Genomic DNA, 18,469 nt, shown 5'->3' on the forward strand with positions numbered 1-18,469 from the left:
ATTATATAGCAAAGCATGAAATGCAAAAATATAAGATATTCAAGATTACATATTAAAATGAGATAGTAAAATTTAACATGTATCAATGCACTAGAATCAATCTGAATAATTAGTGGATTTGCCATGCACGTCTCATTGACAGAAAGAAAAAAATGATATCACTTTAAAATGAGATACTAATAATTAATTTCTAACTAATGAGATACTAATAATCAATTTCTACAAAAAAATCCGTAATTAATTTCACTTTTTTTAATGAGATTGCACACACACACACACATATATATTCTAACTAATTAATTTCACTTTTTTTTAATGAGGCTACATATATATATTTAAGCAAATACCATAGATCTAAACATAGCAGAAGTTGTAACTGGATGCATCAGTCACAATTCCGTCAGCCCACCGGGCCAGCCCATCGGGTTTTCGGGCTAGCCCTATAAGGTTCCGGGTTAGTCGAGTGTGGGCTAATCGGGTTGGAGGTTTTTTCGGGTTGCGATTTTTCAACCCTAACCCTCTAATTTTGTCGGGTTATTCGGGTCGGCCCACGGGTTTCGGGCTGCATTGACATCCCTAGCTATTAGCCTATTATGTAGAATTTTACTTTTATTTATTTTTTATTTTTTCCCAGCAGGTAGGATTATATTTAAAGGATTGAGGAAGTTTCTCATTCCAAATATGTTTAGAGTCATTTAGGAGGTAGTGCTAATCGCTGTCATCAAAGTAACCTAACAATTACCGATTCGCAAATTATTGGGTACACTCCAGTCGGAAAGTTTACATTTCTTCACAATAATGTTTACTTTTATTCATAAGAACTTTTACTTTTAGTTATTTTCACTCATTAATACTTATATTCTTAACTATTTGATCAAATAATCATTATAATAATAAAAAGTAATTATTGTTTTAGTCAAATGTAATTTTTATAAAGTATTACATTTATTCACGATAAGTGTTACTTTTATTCATGAGAATTTGCACGAATAAATGTATATCTTATGCTTATTAAAAGTAACCGGTCGCATACTATGCGACCGTGTGCATGCAAGACCAACCCTTACCAATTAATTTAGACGTCGGATTTAATTAATTTAGAAATTAAACTTGATTTCATAATTAATCAAGTAAAACTAAACGAATCGCGCCACTTTGAAACAAAATATCGTATTCTATTGAACATCAGTAAACCAAAAAGATGCAGATGAATGCAATAAAACATAATATTTGTCCAATCTCCTATCAACATGATATACATAACCCTCAAGCATAAACCTATCAAAATATTACAGAAGGAAAAGACTACCTTGAGTTAGCATGCTTTCTTTTCTTTTGAGGCTTGCTGGCTGAGAAAGAGCATCGTGAATTCGCAATAGCGAGCTCGCGAGGAATCGAAGCACCGTTGGATTTCAAGAGTTCAACCAACTCCGGAAACAGTTTCTTGTCCTCCTCATTCACAAACACTATAGCTGCGCCATCCTCTCCCATCCTCGACGCCCTCCCAATCTGGTGCACGTATTCTTTCATGGAATTCGGCATGTCAAACACGATGACCTGCCTCACGGACAGCAGGTCGATCCCCCGTCCCAACACTCCCGTGGCTACGATCACACTGAGCTCTCCAACCAAAAATGACCTCAATACATCTCTTCTCTCCTTCATGCTTTTCTCTCCATGTATTGATACAGCTTTCACCCCAGTTTTTATTGTTATAGCTTCAGAGAGGAGATCCGCCCCGAGCCTAGAACCCACAAACACGATAACCGGGGGCTTGAAATGCTGCTTGCTTGTGAGTATGTCGAAAAGCTTTTGCTTTTTCTTGTTTGATTCTACCCATATCGCTAGCTGTTTGATGGCCTTGCTAGGTTTGCTGGGCTTGCCAACTGATATAACAGTGAGATCTTTCACCATCGAACCAGCCTCCTTCTCGACTTCTTTTGAGATTGTTGCGGAGTACATCAATACTTGGGGCCGGGACAAAGCCAAGAAAATCTGCATGACTTGCTCACGGAATCCCCTCTCGATCATGCAATCCACTTCATCGATCACTAAAATTGATACAGAATCCAATTCAAAATTATGCTTGGTGAGAAGATCAATAAGCCTTCCTGGTGTCCCCACAATCATAGACACTCCCTGCTTGATTCGATGTACTTGTCCCGCCATGGTGTCACCACCGACGACCAGGGCAGTTTTAAAAGGTAAACCTTGACCGAGTAACTTAGCTTGTTCCTCCACCTGTATACAGAGCTCTCTAGTAGGTGTTAGGACCATCGCTAGTGGAATTTGTGGGTTGTTATTTACCTTTGCACAGTAAGAGATAACTGGAACGAGGAAGGAACAAGTTTTCCCAGAGCCGGTCTCAGCTGATACGAGCAAGCTCTGACCTAATAGTGCAGACGGGATTGCCTGCATTTGGACAGGAGTTAGCATTTCATATCCTGCTGTTTCTAGATTTCGAAGGAGCTTCTGAGGAAGATTACAAGAAGCAAATGACAGAACAAGGTCTGGCGTATTATCTCCCTGTACGGATATTTCGAGCTTTCTCCTGAGCAGCTCAGTCTGACTGTTGCTTAGATGTATTCCATCCCGAACATAGAAGCATTCATCTGTTGCTGGAAGTTTTGTAGATGCTGGTTGAGCACGTGAAGCCTTTGATTTTGCTGACTGGCTGAGAAGAGACTGCTTACACTCGAGACTGCAAATATCATCATCAGTCTCATCACAAATGTATTCACCATAGCGGCCGCATACAACACACACAGGCTCTCCAGCCAAAGCTTCTCTTTGATCCCAACATCTTTCTTTGACTTCAGCCTCTGCACGAGGAGAACACTGATTAAGATGAGCCAATAAACTCACGAGATACTAACCACCCAATTCTCACAAACCCATAAGGTTGCGTTTACTTTGATGGATAAATTTATCCATGGAAAATGATGGATAACAAAAATTTATGCCTTTAAATGTCTCATTTCTTTTCCAACATTTGACACAAAAACATTTTTCCTTCCTTATTTTCACTTCAAGGGTGGATAATATTATCCCTCCATTTCTTTTCCAACATTTGGTGTGATAATATTATCCACCTTTGAAGTGAAAATAAGGAAGGAAAAATGTTTTTGTGTCAAATGTTGGAAAAGAAATGAGACATTTAAAGGCATAAATTTTTGTTATCCATCCTTTTCCATGGATAAATTTATCCATCAAAGTAAACGCAGCCTAAGGAAAAAAACAAAGAAACCAAGATATGAAGACTACCTGACTCTAAAGTTAATACGGCCGTACGCATTTCTATGTTGACAATTCAAGCTGAGAGCTTAAATCAAGAAGCATTTATAAGAATCCTTCTACCGTTTTTCTCATTAAGGCAATTATCGTGCATCAAGCGGATGTAAAAGGACCCCAGGCCATAAGCAAAAGGGTAATTTACACTATGCACTCTCCATATAGATCCAATTAGAATACTGCACTGTGAAATTGGGTAAATTACGACGGAAATCTGCCAGTGCTTGGCATTTAAAAGTTGAACGAAAGAACTTCAGTAGCATGCGTACACAATGGGAAGGGATGAAGGAATCTTTTTTGTTACAATGGAAACACTATTAAGCACAAACCATAGAATTGGAATGGCATGAGCTACCGAAAAAAAAAGAAAAAAAAAAAGAAAAAGGAAAGAGTGGCTATAACACCATCATGGTGGGTTCATCATTCAGACATGAATGAACTTTATCACTTTGGGGGAAGCCAAGGGAAGGTGAAAGTTTCATTTATTCAGAAGAGGACACCATCCATTTAGCTACTATCTTGAAATATTAGAATCATACTCCCTCCGTCCCACTATAAGTGGCCTCTATTCTATTTTGGGACGTCCCACTATAAGTGGTCTGTTTCCATAAATGGAAAAATTTAACCCTTATAAAAGTGTAGGCCCTACCACTTTTAACCAATTTACATCTTCTCCTTAATTTCCGTGTCGAAAAGTTTTGAGCCACTTATAGTGGGACGGAGGGAGTAGTTGCTAAAAGTGCAGTTGTTTCATGGCTGGTAAACTATGTTCCTTTAATGATATATGTTGCGAAAAACAACAAAGGTATTATTCAGGCCAGACGTCTAGTTCCTACAGCCTGGCACAAAATAGGGCTTGTGGCAGACCCTTGTTACCCCCCTACTAATTTAAATCCTTTATTATGCTTTAAGCTATTTTTCACATGTGAAAGCATCAAGTTTCAAGAAATGTAAATTACAAATTTCTGATCTCAGAACTCAGTTTGAAAACATAAAGCATCGGGCGTTTAAGGCACTGTTTAGTCCTGCTTCAGACAGACGCGTAGCAACATCGATTACACCAAAGGTGGGGTTGTTAGGCTTTGTGTAGCGCCTACCTGCCCGATTTTTGAAACATTGGTTTCTGTTTTTATCAGTACAAAGGTGTAGGGGTACTCATTACATGTTAAAAATCAGAACAATAAAATTGATATAACTGATAAATTTTAAGAGGTTTGTTTTTGCCAAAAGGAGTCCGTACATGTCTTGAAGGCATATCCCTCATTCTTTGTAAATACAAGCTCATTAATATCCTTTTTCAACCAGCTAATTACCATTACATACATGTCTATCTAAAGATCCTTACTCTGCTGAATAGCTTAAATTTACTTGTTTTAATGTGGCTAATCAGCTAATGAACTCTCAATTTTTTTTGCCTCAATAGGACAGGGAAATATGTAAAATCTGCTGATAACCAATTCCTAAAAATCTTCTGGTTGAAAATATGCAGCTGAATGGTTAGACAATAGTGGGACATGCTTAACATGCTACGTTCAATGGAGGAGGTATAGTGCTTCCATGTATTTGATGTCGTTTTCATTTCATGAAGAGATAAAGATTAAGAGGTTGGTTTCTAGACTTAAATCCTACTCTCCCCACTGAGAAACACTTACACAAATAAGCTCACTTAAACAAGATGTAATTTCTCACGACTAAAATTGTCAAACCCACTCAAGAAAGTGAGTCTCCTTTGGATAATCAGTTACAATATTCAACATGTTGGTTGAGAATTTTTTTCATCTTTGCACAAATTGTCACAAAATGAAGAAGAAACCTCAAAAAGGAAAGATGGAGCCAATTGCCAACAGCTCAGGCATTGCCATCAATGAATTTTTCGATCAGGTCAATTAGGATGGGAACATGTTCATGTTGTAGGTTCCATCAAAACCATATGGGCGAAAGTTGAAGTTAATCCATGCCTAACAGAGAACTACATAATTTTGCAAGCAAATATGGTTGCACTATCAAGATTTTTAGGAAGGTTACGTATTCTGTCAATCATAAATAAATTTAAGTATTTCCCAGTTACAAACAAGTTCAGAATTTTCCCTCAACACTATAATACCAGAATGTATGAAATTAAATAAATGAGAACAGCTGAAACAGTCATTACAAAGACCAGAGAAGTATATGGTGAAAGATAATATTAGCAACAAAGCAACTCACGAGATTATAAACAAACAAAAATGATTCAGAAAAAAAGGCCCTCCAATTTCCAGAAACTGCAAAACCCAAAAGGGATAAGCACCTGGGGATTGATTGTCATCAGTAGTCATTGAGATTTCCACATGGGGCGCTCAGAAATTCCCGATCTTCAGTAACCTTCAAGCTCAAATTTGGAATTTGAAGAAAATTAAATTTGAAGATGGAACTCTCCTGTTGCGTACGATCTTGACGATATTTCAGGAACTGCCGTTGGCGGTCGTGGGGGAAGTAAGGGGCTGGGATGCAGTAGGCGGCGCACTCTCGGTGCTGGTACTTGCAGGCGGTGGTGGTGGAGGAGGAGGGTTGCGGGCGCCGGCGGAGGCGGTGATGCTTTTGCTGTCCCTGAAAATGTCGTTAAATTGATAATTTGTGAGAGGGGAATGGGGTGAGGTGGAATTAAAAATTCAATTTAGATATTTCTCAATATTTTATAAATATCGTTTTGATAAAATTGATGTCGCGTCAATTGTTATATCAAATTTTAATTTTAAAATTTGTTACACAATTATGGAAAATTCTCAAGATTAGATTTTGAAAATAGCCTATTTGTTTTAGTAAAATTAAAAATTATCCACTAACATTAAAAATTTTAAAAATGGCCACTATTACCATTTTATCCTTTAAACATCACTCCTTTAAAAATTCGTGCATTTCACAACCAGTCGAATTCACAATCAAAATTTTTTTATTGTGAATTCATAACCATAATTTTTTGGTTGTGAATTCACAACCAGTCGAATTCACAACAAAAAATTAATTCACAACCAAAAAGTTTTTAAAATTTGAATTCACAACTAAAACTAGAATGTATTTTGGTTGTGAATTCATAGATCTGATTGTGAATTCAAGAATATTAAGTTGTGAATTCATAGATGTGGTCGTGAATTCAAAAATATTAAGTTGTGAATTCATAGATCTGGTTGTGAATTCAAAAAAATTGCTTGGGGACGAGGGGAGGGGTGGAGAAGTGAAAAAGAAAAATAAAAAAATGGCTTGGGGGTGGGTGGTCGGGGGTAGGGGGAGTAAATTTTTTTTTTTTTGGCTTGGGGGGAGGGGTTGGAGCAGGGTAGGGGGCAGTAATTTTTTTTTTTTTTTTTACTTTGGGATGAGTGGCTAAATTTTTATATTTTAATATTAGGGGTAATTTTGTACTTTTGCTCAAAAATTGGCCATTTTTTAATATTTTTATTTCAAGGGCTAGATTTTAATTTTACAATATGAAAGTGGACACTTCTATATATTAACTCAATTTTTAATGTCCATGCGAGATAATCCTCAAAAGTTATAGATGATTTATCAAGTTCCTATCTCATAATTTAGATGAGACGATGTTCATAGTTCAGTCTAATAATCTAGATAAGATGATGCTCATAATTCAAATTTAGCCTTTGAATCTCCATATAATGCTCAGAACTAATTTGTGACATTTCAAGATAAGATAATACATAGAATTAATCTCAAATTTAAATTAATTAATATATATAGTAACTATTGCATATATTATAATTATAGAAATAATATAAAACAATTATAAACTACGATGTAAAATGATACTCCCTCCGTCCCTGAAATGGCTTCCTCTTTGGGGACGACACGGGTTTTAATAAAAAGTTGTAAAGTGTATTGATAGTGGAGAAAAAGTGATATAATTATTATTGGAAGTTGTGAAAAGTGTTATAATTAGTATTGAGAGTGGTGAAAAGTGAAAAGTAAGAATAAATAAAATATTATTAGTGGTGGGGTAGGTTTCCAAAAATGGAAAGAAAGAAAGAAGAAGTTATTTGGGGGACGTCCCAAAATGGAAAAAGATGAAGTTATTTTAGGGACGGAGGGAGTATTTAATAGGTCACATGCTAGTCAAATTCATTGGTCCAATTGTCCTATCAACTCTTCCTCTTCTCCCATAATGTGTAAAATATACAGTTGCTTATCTTTATATTCAATATATAATTGGTGGACGTCGTATTCCATCAAATAATTCCTGCGGAATTATCAAGAACTAAGTAGTATAATGACAAGCAGGGTCGATCCCACAGAGAGCAGATAAACTCATTCAATTCCCTAAAATCTATAATTTTGGTGATGCCACCACGCCTTAATTTTGAAAAAATTAATTATAACTAAGAAAGCAAATTAAATCAAATAAAATAACACTAGAAAAGAATCAAAGAAAAGTAATTCGGCTCGAATAAATCCATATCAATTTAAAGCTCTGATCATCGACGCAAAGATTAATTAATCCCTATCAACCAACCAGTTATAGGATACCGTGAAAAGCAACGGACGTACCCCAATTCCTACTTACTGTGTCGATAAACAGCTCAAGACGCCAGACCTGCTTATTTCCCTTATTAAAATATAACCTAGCTGGAGACGTCAGACCTAGATTTAATATTCTAATAGCATTAAGATGAAGGAACCCAGTTTAAATAAATTATCCTAGATACGCTAGTAATAATTCATCCACCAATTTATTCCTACTACGGACATGGTAGCTTTATCACTAATCAGTCATATTCCAACAATTATGGATTGGGGGAACCAATCGATCATGGCGACACTTAGTGTTACCCCCGACCTAAGATCAAGGATTGTTAGTATGCAAAGAGAGGATGAGAAATTGGAAAAGTTGCAAGTAAAAATCCGTACCGAGAAGCTTGATTCATACCAAGAAGCCACGGATAGTGCATCGATGTTTGAGGGAAGAATCTGCGTACCCGACAATGAGAAGTTAAGAAATGAAATCATGAGCGAGGCTCATGACACGCCTTATGTAGCACATCCAGGAGGTATGAAGATGTACCAAGACTTCCAGTTGGGCAACGTTTACTATTTTTCAAAAATCTTAACTTCCAATTGTCCGAAACTGCCGAATATGGTAGACTGTGGGAAAACATTCATATCTCTTAAACCACTTTGAGTTTTTCAATCTACTTTTTTTTTTTAAAATGAAACTAGACTCAAAGAGGTTTCCAACGGTATAAGTCTTGAATCCAGGAGAGTTCTAAGATGAAACAGTTTATTCTTTAAAGACGAGGCAGTGCAGAAGTAGTAAGTTGTAGGTGTTCGAAATTTCTTACTTTTGATATTATATTGAAAATTTTAAAGTTTTGGTGATGGTATACACCATATTATTTCATGAAAATGCTACTGAAATATATATATATATATATACCCCATATATATATATATATATTTAAGAATTTTTGAAATTTTTCAAAAAGGATTTATGAGATTTAATTGTTACAATTCTTATAGAAAATGATTGTTTGGACTTTTTAAGGTTGAAAAGAAGGTTTGAGTGGAAAAACTCTTTTATATATATATTCCATAGCTTACATAAAATATTTGAGAATTTAGTTACAAGGGAAAAAGATTTTCAAGTTTCATAGAGTGACTTTTAAGTCATTTTACAATTCAGATAAATTGTGAAAATGTACTATGTGGAATAATTAATTGATTAATTTGAAGTATGAATGACTATGTGAATTATTTTAGTGTTATTTACCTATAGGATTGAGATTCTTTTTGGATAAGATATCCAATTACTTGGGAGGTCCAATTGGGCAAATAGTGGAGAAGTTATAAGATGAGATTAAGCATATGATGAAAGTATAAGTATTAGATATTAGTTAGATGAATTTCTAACTAGAGTTTATTTTGTCACATGACAATCTAAACCACGTGCGCCACCAAAGGTTCGAGTGACGGTCGGCGTTAGTACCACTCTGAGCACTACGTCATCGACCCTTGAGACAGGTGGGCTTTATTCTAACTCTATTATGGCAAGCTACCATGATAATGAGTTCAAATGCAATTTTATGAAAATGAAGCATGTTGAAGTATTATTGATGAGTATTATGAAAATTGTCAACTTGTCATATTTACTATTGATGAGAATGAAATGTGGTATGTTGCCTCTATGAAAGACATGATTATGATCACGATGCAAGATATCGGCCTTTAACTGATTTATATGACAGTAAAGGTTTTGTGCGCAGAGGTGATCGTGAGCCGTCTCTAGTCGGCCGGTCACGGTGATTTGATGGAGGCCTCCTTCTCTTCACCTAATATATATGATGATATATGAGTTCTCATAGTTGGCACATACCTTGAATATATATTGTCTGCAGACTAATGATATTATTATGATTATGCAAATGAGTTTATGACAGAAAAACATGAACATATATTTTTAATCTCGCTTAATCCTGTTGATGCATTGAAAAGGGCAAGGTTGACATATAGCTCTAACAGCAACATTGCAATTATTTCCGGCATGAGTCCACTGAGTGTTTTTTGGTACTCAACCCTGCATATATTTCTAAATGTGCAGGTCTTGCTTGGCGCGAGGATGGGTGAAGGCTGTTGGATCTGTCAATTGGTCGTGTCTTCTTATGTCTCACACTTATCTTTATACGTTTTGACTCTATAAGTAACTGAACTCCTTGCTATATGTCTTCACACATATAGTAACGTATCTCACTGCATAACTCTGATGAAACTCTTTTATTCAATCTGCTTATGTCTGTAATATCCCATAAGGGAGAATACTTTTCAAACCCTTGCTAAGTCTCCAATTGCTTATTTATGTTACACCCAAGTATGGAAATATTTTGGTCTTAAAATCTTTCTTGAAAATGAGTAAAGTTTGAAAATGCTTCTGCTAAAACAAGATGTATATTCTGTTTCTTTCACCATTTCTTTTATTAGTCGTATGATACTTGGTATACGCTATCACTGGCTATATCGAGCTGCGACACCCTCTCTGAACTCTCCCTCTAATTCATCTCTGCCCCGACCATCTCTCTCTCTAGCTCGTTCCTCTCTTCCTCGAAAACTGGACACAACAGATGCCGCACAACGCCGTCACCGCTGACCTCTCTATCGCCGACGGACTCACGGCGATGAACCGCTACTGCCGCCGGCACCATTCAAGGTAAACCCTAATTTCCCCCCTTTTTGTTTCCTTCTTTTCCTTCTCATTTCTCTTTCCTTAATCTCTTTTTTTCTTTCAAATAAAAACTGAAAATCTTTCCCCCCTCCATTTTCTCCCCTTGACAGATTAGTGACAATGGCGGTTTGCCGCCACCGGCGAGCCACCGCGGCTGCCACCTTCTACCCTCGACACTCACACACACAGATACACAGGGGCTCAGCTCCAAAATCTCACACAAAAGCTTGGGCAGAGAAACAAGAAACCCCCAAATTCTAGTTTACACATAGAAGCAATTAAGGTTTTCAAAATGTTCTTTCTCTCTTTTTTTTATAACAAAAATCAGATCCTGAAATCCTTGTAACTGTAATAGTTAGGAAATATAGTGATTATGCGTGCGTATGTATTTGTTGGTGTTTTGATGCTTGGTTATGAAATTAATGAAAGAAAGAAAATACTTGGTTTTAGGAAAAACATTGAAGTTGGTGGTGTTGATGATGATAGGTTGTCTCTGTTGATTGTTTTGTTTCCAATAAACTGTTAGAACTCAGAATAAGTATAATAAAAAATTAATGGAGTGAATAAAGTCATTACCTTAATCCGGATTAGGAAGAATTTTGAGGAGTCTATATATATATAAAAGTAAAATAAGCTCTATCCTACGTGGCGTAATAGAATCACTCCATTCTAATTTTCTTCAATTCTCATTTATTCTTATTTATTTATATATTTCTAATCAATTTTTACATTATAGCAAAATAAATCATATCCTACGTAGCATCGTATAATCACTTCATTCTAATTTTCGTCAATTCTCATTCATTCTTATTTATCTATAAATTTATATATATTATAGCAAAATTCTATTCTAATTTTCCTCAATTCTCATTCATTCTTATTTTTTCTAAATTTTTAATCAACAAATTTCTATATATCTAATTTCGAACCTATTATCAACAATCGTATAATCACTTCATAAAATAATTCCCGTCAAATTTCGACGGGTTAGACACTAGTAAGAAAGAAAAAGTACAATGAGCTAGGAGTGGTCTTTTTTTTTTTTTTTTTAAGTGAAGTGAGAGAGATAGCATAGTGGGTAAGCTAAAAGTTGGATAAGATTGAGTAGATATTTAGGAGTTAACTAATATAATAATCCAAGTGGATGGATAAGGGTAAAATCAATATTAGTACCCATGGTCTTTAATCATAGTATAAAAATGATCTTTGATAAAATATTAGTAATAAAATCCTTGATCACTAAAACAAATATCCAATTTAATTAAAAACTCATGAATTCATGCATAAGCAAAATCAATGTGATCCATATAAATATACTTAAAATCAGTAATAAAAAATTGGGTTATTAGCCTGTAAATACACGAACTTTTTGCATTTTCTGAAATTTAACATGACTTTTTTTTTCAGCCCACAAATACACGAACTTAGCGCCTTTTCTGATTTTTGACACCGAATCGGAAAAACGATAATTGACTGCTGACGTGGAGGCCGGAATACATGACGTGGACTAATCGGACGATATAAAAAACGACACCGTTTTGGACTAAGCTAAACGACGTCATTTGAACCTCAAATTGAAGTTAAATTTAAAGGCACGAAAATTAGGGTTCGCAGACACCATTCTCTTCTCTGAATTTCTATCGTCCATTCCTTGCTACTCTTATGGAGCAACGCATGTGCAAGTGTGGTTTGCAAGCGGAGTTGGAGACATCTTGGACGGACAACAACCTTGCAATGCGTTTCTTTCATTGTTCGAAAGATGTAAGAGTTGCTACTTTTATCTTGTTAATTCGCTCTATTTTGCTTTTATCTTGCTGATTTCGTTTAATTTTTTTCGCAGGCTAAGCCATGTTCGTACTTTGAGTTTATTGATCCCAAGCCCACCTTGATGCAAAGGAACTACATAGTTAAATTAAGGCGTGAACGAGATGCATTAGAAGCTGAGCTTAGAATTAAAAAATGGGAATGTAGCGAACTGAAAGAAATGGGTTTGACAAATTCAAATAGTTTCATTGATTAGTCGCCATTTGTTGGGGATTATTCAAATGGGTTTCACGATTTGTGTTTGGGAAGAAAACAAATAGGATTTTGTTTGGGAAGAAAATAAATTAGATTTAAACAAATGGGTTATGGGTTATACGGCCTCGTTTGGGAATTGCCAGCGATCGAATTTGGGTTATTCATATTTTTTTTAAATGCCAGCAAATTTTTCCAGATCAGAAAAATAATTAGCCATGTAAGCAGTAGATTACACGTCACTGTAGTAAGTCGCCGGATTCTTTATCGGTGTCAAAAATCAGAAAATGCGCTAAGTTCATGTATTTGTAGGCTGAAAAAAAAAGTCATGTTAAATTTCAGAAAATGCAAAAAGTTCGTGTATTTACAGGCTAATAGCCCTAAAAAATTTATCCAGCTTATACGTGGGAAATCCTTAAAATTTCTAATGAACTCATATTATATACACTGCGCATCAATCACATATAATAATAAAAATAATACATTGAATAAATGAAGCTTGTTTTATTAATGGATGCAGAACCATAATTAACAAAATTAGGGTTTTAATCAGTAATTAAAAGTCGGGGCATGACAAAACTAATCAGCCAAACAAGGCCCTTATTTCGAAAATAACTAAGCAGCTATCAAAACAAGCCCAAACAATTTGAAAATAACATGGGCTCGAAAATAACAAGGCTGAAAATAAATAAATAAAGTGTTGGGAACTTAATGAAATATCCTATTCCTAGTTTTGATGATACCAAAATTAATAGGCTTCACTTGTAATAGACTAGAACTGTTCGAACTCAAGTGTTAGAGTTCTTTTTCTAGTTTAGTCGTTGTTCTGAAGACTGAAGACTGAAGACTGAAGATGCCGACTGATGTAACGTTTAAGCCAAAGTCAAATACTGATATTTGACTTATCAGTCGAATGATCAATTTCGACTGATTACTTAATGCGCGCCACGTGGATTCAGCGGACTGATACTAAAGTCAAGTATCAGTTAAACATTCTTCCACAGACTGAACCTTTAAAGTTTAAAGGAAGCCACCCACTCCAGAAGTACAGCCGCATTAAATGCAGAGATCTCAGGATCGTCCTTTCTCTGCAGAGGCCATTCCTTTGGTGATTACCTTTTCAGAGATGTCCTATCTCCTGCTCCTCAAAGTAGCTGTTCTCACCAAACAAGGAACCTCGAAGATTGAAGCCTCAACCCAAGTTCAATTTACTCTCTAACGGAAGAAATCTTGAAGACCATCTCTGCCAACGGATCTATTCAAGACGTATCCTATAAATCGCGCTCGAGGATCACTTCAATCTTCACCGATTCAACTACACAAGCTGAAACGTTGCCGAATTCGTTACTCAGCAAAACCAAGCCTCCTCAAAGTTTAAATCGAAGAAGAGAATCACAAAGCCAAAATCAGTCACTGCTGATTACATATATTCTCTTAGAACTTAGGCAAATATTGTATATCCAAAGCCTAAATAAAACTGACTACAGAGAACTTGTTCTTTGTGGTTTAGTTGGCAAGTTTTCAAACCTCTTTTCAACGGACCGAATTGAGAGTTTGTGTTGAAAAGGAGTTCAGGCCAGTGTCCTGTCTCCGTGAGATCTTAGTGCTCAGCGTGCGCTAGGAGTGAGAAATCCAACCCAGTGTGTTGGTACTGAAGATAGGCTCTTCAGTTGTTTCGGTTTGTTGTGCACCCGTAAGCACATGTTCAGGTTTGTTGTGCACCCGTAAGCATACGCATCGGTTTGCTGTGTACCCGTAAGCACATGCCAGTGAAGTTGTTGGTCTGATCAACCGACCGTGGATGTAGGAAGTATTTTCCGAACCACGTAGAAATCTCTGTGTTATTTACAGCTTTCAGTATTTACCTTCTTACTTGTGCTCCTACCTACTTAAACTGAAAACTGATTAATTGCAAAGAGAAACTTAACTGCTGGCAACGTGATTAATTTCACAGGCTATTTCGAAACAAAAGTTTTCCGCTGCGTGTGTTATTAGTCTAAGTGATCTATCTTCAGATAGTCAGTAAGATTCATAACATCTCTCTGTTTAACAAACTCCACTGAAGCCTTACGTGTATCAGTTAAAGTCTTTGACTTAATTGATAACTCTTTACTGAAGAGTATTCAGTATCAGTCGTCAACCTTGTTTTGACAAAACTCTTTTCACTAAAAAGGTTGAGTCAGTTTGTATTTAAAGTTTCATTTTCAAAAATAGCCTATAGGTGTATTCCCCCCTCCCATACGCCTATTCGAGACCCTCCGGACCTAACATAAAGTCTTCAAACTTAAGCTCACTCGCACGTAATAAGATTAATCAAACTTGAGCCCAATTCGCCAACTCCACCATCTCCAATTAGCTTCTTCATCAACTCTTGCTTTCAAACTTCTTGGACTAAGACCATCAAGCTCTCCTTGAACTTCTTAGCTCGTGCTCTTGTAACTGGACCAACAGGAACATGCACCGGGTCTTGCATTAATGAACCTTGGGCTGCATTATATTTGGACTGTGTTTCTCCTCGTTGTAAACATCCCTAATACGATCCCAAAAAAATTATTTTCTTTGGCTTATTCCCGTTTCTGAATCTTGAGATATCTCCACATACACACGACAAAGATGTTTATCTTCATCAATTGTGTAATTAGGCTGTCGGAAAGAAGTCATGGAAAATGAAATAACAGCTAAAGAAAGACAAGTTGGTACAAGATGGAAGAGGGTTATTGTGTGTGAAAGTATGAAAAAATAGCTCATATATATAAAGGATGATTTATTGATAAGGTATAAATAATAAATGGTGTAGATTTAATGAAATCTGGTTGGACGGTGGTGATTCAAATGTGTAGATTTTCAGATAAGATTGATTAAATCGAAACCGCATTATTTGATATGTAGGACCAAATGTTTTATCTTTTTCTTTATAACATGTGTAGGTACTGCTCTTTATCAGATGTGTAGGTACTGCACTTTATCTTTATCACATGTGTAGATTAGTGTTGTCAAATCAATGCTTTCATACAGTAGGGGAGTGATAAGGTGGATGATGTAGATTTAATGAAATCTGGATGGACGGTGGAGATTCAATATTTAAGATTTTCAGATAAGATAGTATTGGAGAATTTTTATTATTTAAGGCGTACACGATTTCAATAACCACCACACCTATTTCTTCTCTTTCACTCGTAAAATAGAAAATTAAAAAATATGAATCATCATAATATTGGTTCTTCTTCACTACTTTCTCATTCAAGTTCAAGCTCATCTGATGATGAGCTTGAACAATTAATCAACGAATATGATGTTGAACATTAATTGATGAGTCAACATATTTTGAATAATAATCTTATTGTAGCTCAACTGGCTGAATATCAAAATGCTATAAGAATTCACGGAGATTCAGTTCTTGGTCACAAGGTAATCCATCGTGACCAAGAAGCAACAGCTCATCGTCTCTTCAACGACTATTTTTCTGAAAATCCAACATTCAACGAAGGAATATTTCGTAGTTGCTTCCGAATGTCTCGAAGTCTATTCCTTCGCATTGTTAATGCTGTCAAAAATCATAATGATTTTTTCGAGCAATGCATGGATTGCACAGGAAGATGGGGCTTGTCCACACTGCAAAAAATAATAGCTGCCTTTCAAATATTGGCATACGGGGTACCAGTAGATGCTATTGACGAGTACATAAATATTGGTGAATTCACTGCAATTAAATGTGTCAAGAAATTCTGTCGTGCAATTGCGGAAATATTTTCTGGTCAATATCTAAGATCTCATAATGCTAGTGATGTTGCTAGACTACTTTATATTGGTAAACAACGTGGATTTCCCGGAATGTTAGGTAGTCTTGATTGTATGCATTGGAAGTGGAAAAATTGTCCAACAGGTTGGGCAGGCTCGTATGCCGGTCGTAGTGGCTTTCCAACAATTATTCTTGAAATCGTTGTTGATTATGACCTTTGGATATGGCATGCATTCTTTGGTATGCCAGGATTCAATAATGATATTAATGTGTTGGAAAGATCTCATCTTTTCAGTGACCTTGCTAGAGGTATCACTTCATCCACACATTATGTCATACAAGAAAAAGAGTATAATGTTGGCTATTATTTAGCAGATATATATACCCCAAGTGGTCCACACTTGTACAAATTTTTCATGAACCACGCTCTGTCAAAAAAAAGTTTTTTGCAATGAGACAGGAATCGTGTAGGAAAGATGTGGAGCGTGCATTCGGAGTTATTCAAAGCCGATTTGCAATTGTTGCAAATCCAGCCCGCTACTGAAAAAATAAACATTTGCATAATATAATGAAAGCGTGCATTATCATGCATAATATGATTGTTGAAGATGAACGTGACATGTCTGCACCAATTGAAATTGCAAGAGAAGTGCCAATTCTAGATTTTGAAACAATGCTAAATGAAACAAGTCATTTCCAAGAATTTCTTGGACGCTATAAAAAATCAAAGATAGAGTGGCTCACTTTGCGCTTCGTGATGCATTAGTCGATCATATATGGGAGGAGTTTTCTAATTTAGAAAATTAGTTGGTTTTATCATGTAATTTATGCTTTGTTAAATATTATGTAATGTTTAATTCTAAGAGTATTATGTAATTTCAGTTTTTATGTTGTTGAAATAAATTAATCGTTCTACAATATTTAAATATAGCACTTTATTAATCAATTTTTCTCAAAAATATTTAAATTAATTTATATTTGAATTTGAATTTTAATCACATTTAATTGAATATAAATATAATTATTTATAAATATATATGACATATAATGATTAAATTGATAAAATAATTTAATAATTTTTAAATTTTTTTTTGTTACAACTAGGGATGGCAATCGGGTACGATGGGTACGAATAGTGATTATCCATACCCATATCCACGAACTAAATGGATAGTGGTTTTTAACCACGAAACTATCCATTGATATCAAATGGTATTCAAACCCGCTACTCACGGATACCCGTTACCCGTCGCGTATCCGCGAACCCGCTATCTGGCGGGTATCCGTCACCCGCTATCCGTCGGATACCCGCCATCTACTATCCGCCGGATACCCACGAAACAGAATTTAAATACAAATTTTTAACACATTTAATAGAAATAAAAATCAATTTGCCAAACATATAATCAATTTGCATCCACTGTTGACAGATTATTCAATAAATAATATACTCAATTTGCCAAATATATACTCAATTTACTCAATTTTCAGATTAATTAAAATGCCAACATATGTAATCTTTAACAGATTTCAGTTTAATTGCTAGATTTCAATTTAAATGACTTACTAAATTTTAGTTTAATTAAATAAACTCAAGTTAAATACCTTTAGTGGCGTCTAGACTGGACTCTGAACGGCTGGGCAGCGCCGGTGCGCGGAGGACAGCGGCTGGGCGGTGCCGGTGCACGGAGGACAGCTTGAGAGTTGAGAGGAGGGAGTTGAGAGAAGAGAGGAGGGCGGAGGTCAGCGGCTGGAATGGCGACGGCGAATGGCGTTGCTGGAGGAGGGCGGAAGAATGGCGTTGCTAGACGAGGTCGGCGGGCGGCGAGTGGCTGCCGGCTGGTGGCTGGAATCGCGATTCGCGGGAGGGCTTAGGGGAAGAAACGACTGCGTTGTTGGACGAAGGCAGACGAATGGCGTTGCTGGACGAGGTCGGCGGCCGACTGGTGGCTGGAATCGCGACTGCCACAAGGATTGCTTAGGGGAAGAAATGGCTAAGCCGCTGAAGTTGAGCGGCTGTGTTAGGGGCTTTGGAGAATTAGGGTTTAGGTTTAGATGAATTAGATTATTAGAGTTTGGGCATTACTTCAGTTTTATCTGGGCTTATTTTAAGATATAATATGCTAGCACATAATCTTAAAATATATATTCAAAGCCTATATTTTTTGGATTTTTTTGTGGATATTTGACGGGTAATTGACAGGTAATTGGCGGGTATTTTTAGC

At 36.1% G+C, this 18,469-nt stretch overlaps 1 protein-coding gene across 1 annotated transcript; it reads right to left on the reverse strand.

Annotated features, from left to right (window-relative positions):
• Positions 1-1,154: 1,154 nt before the first annotated feature.
• On the reverse strand, positions 1,155-5,939 carry LOC131011578 (DEAD-box ATP-dependent RNA helicase 41). The gene is made up of 2 exons (XM_057939350.1): positions 5,579-5,939; positions 1,155-2,822 (listed from the first exon to the last, which is right to left on the reverse strand). The coding sequence occupies exons 1-2, from the start codon at positions 5,604-5,606 to the stop codon at positions 1,306-1,308; spliced, it is 1,545 nt and encodes a 514-aa protein (XP_057795333.1). The 5' UTR covers positions 5,607-5,939; the 3' UTR covers positions 1,155-1,305.
• Positions 5,940-18,469: the final 12,530 nt, after the last annotated feature.

The sequence above is a fragment of the Salvia miltiorrhiza genome, chromosome 2, assembly GCF_028751815.1.
Source record: "Salvia miltiorrhiza cultivar Shanhuang (shh) chromosome 2, IMPLAD_Smil_shh, whole genome shotgun sequence".
Classification (NCBI taxonomy): domain Eukaryota; kingdom Viridiplantae; phylum Streptophyta; class Magnoliopsida; order Lamiales; family Lamiaceae; genus Salvia; species Salvia miltiorrhiza.

Coding starts and splice junctions, on each gene's coding strand:
- LOC131011578 (XM_057939350.1), bottom strand. CDS start 5,606: ATGACTACTGATGACAATCAATCCCCAG. Junction 2,823..5,578: donor TGATGACAATCAATCCCCAG/GTGCTTATCCCT, acceptor CTCCTCGTGCAG/AGGCTGAAGTCAAAGAAAGA.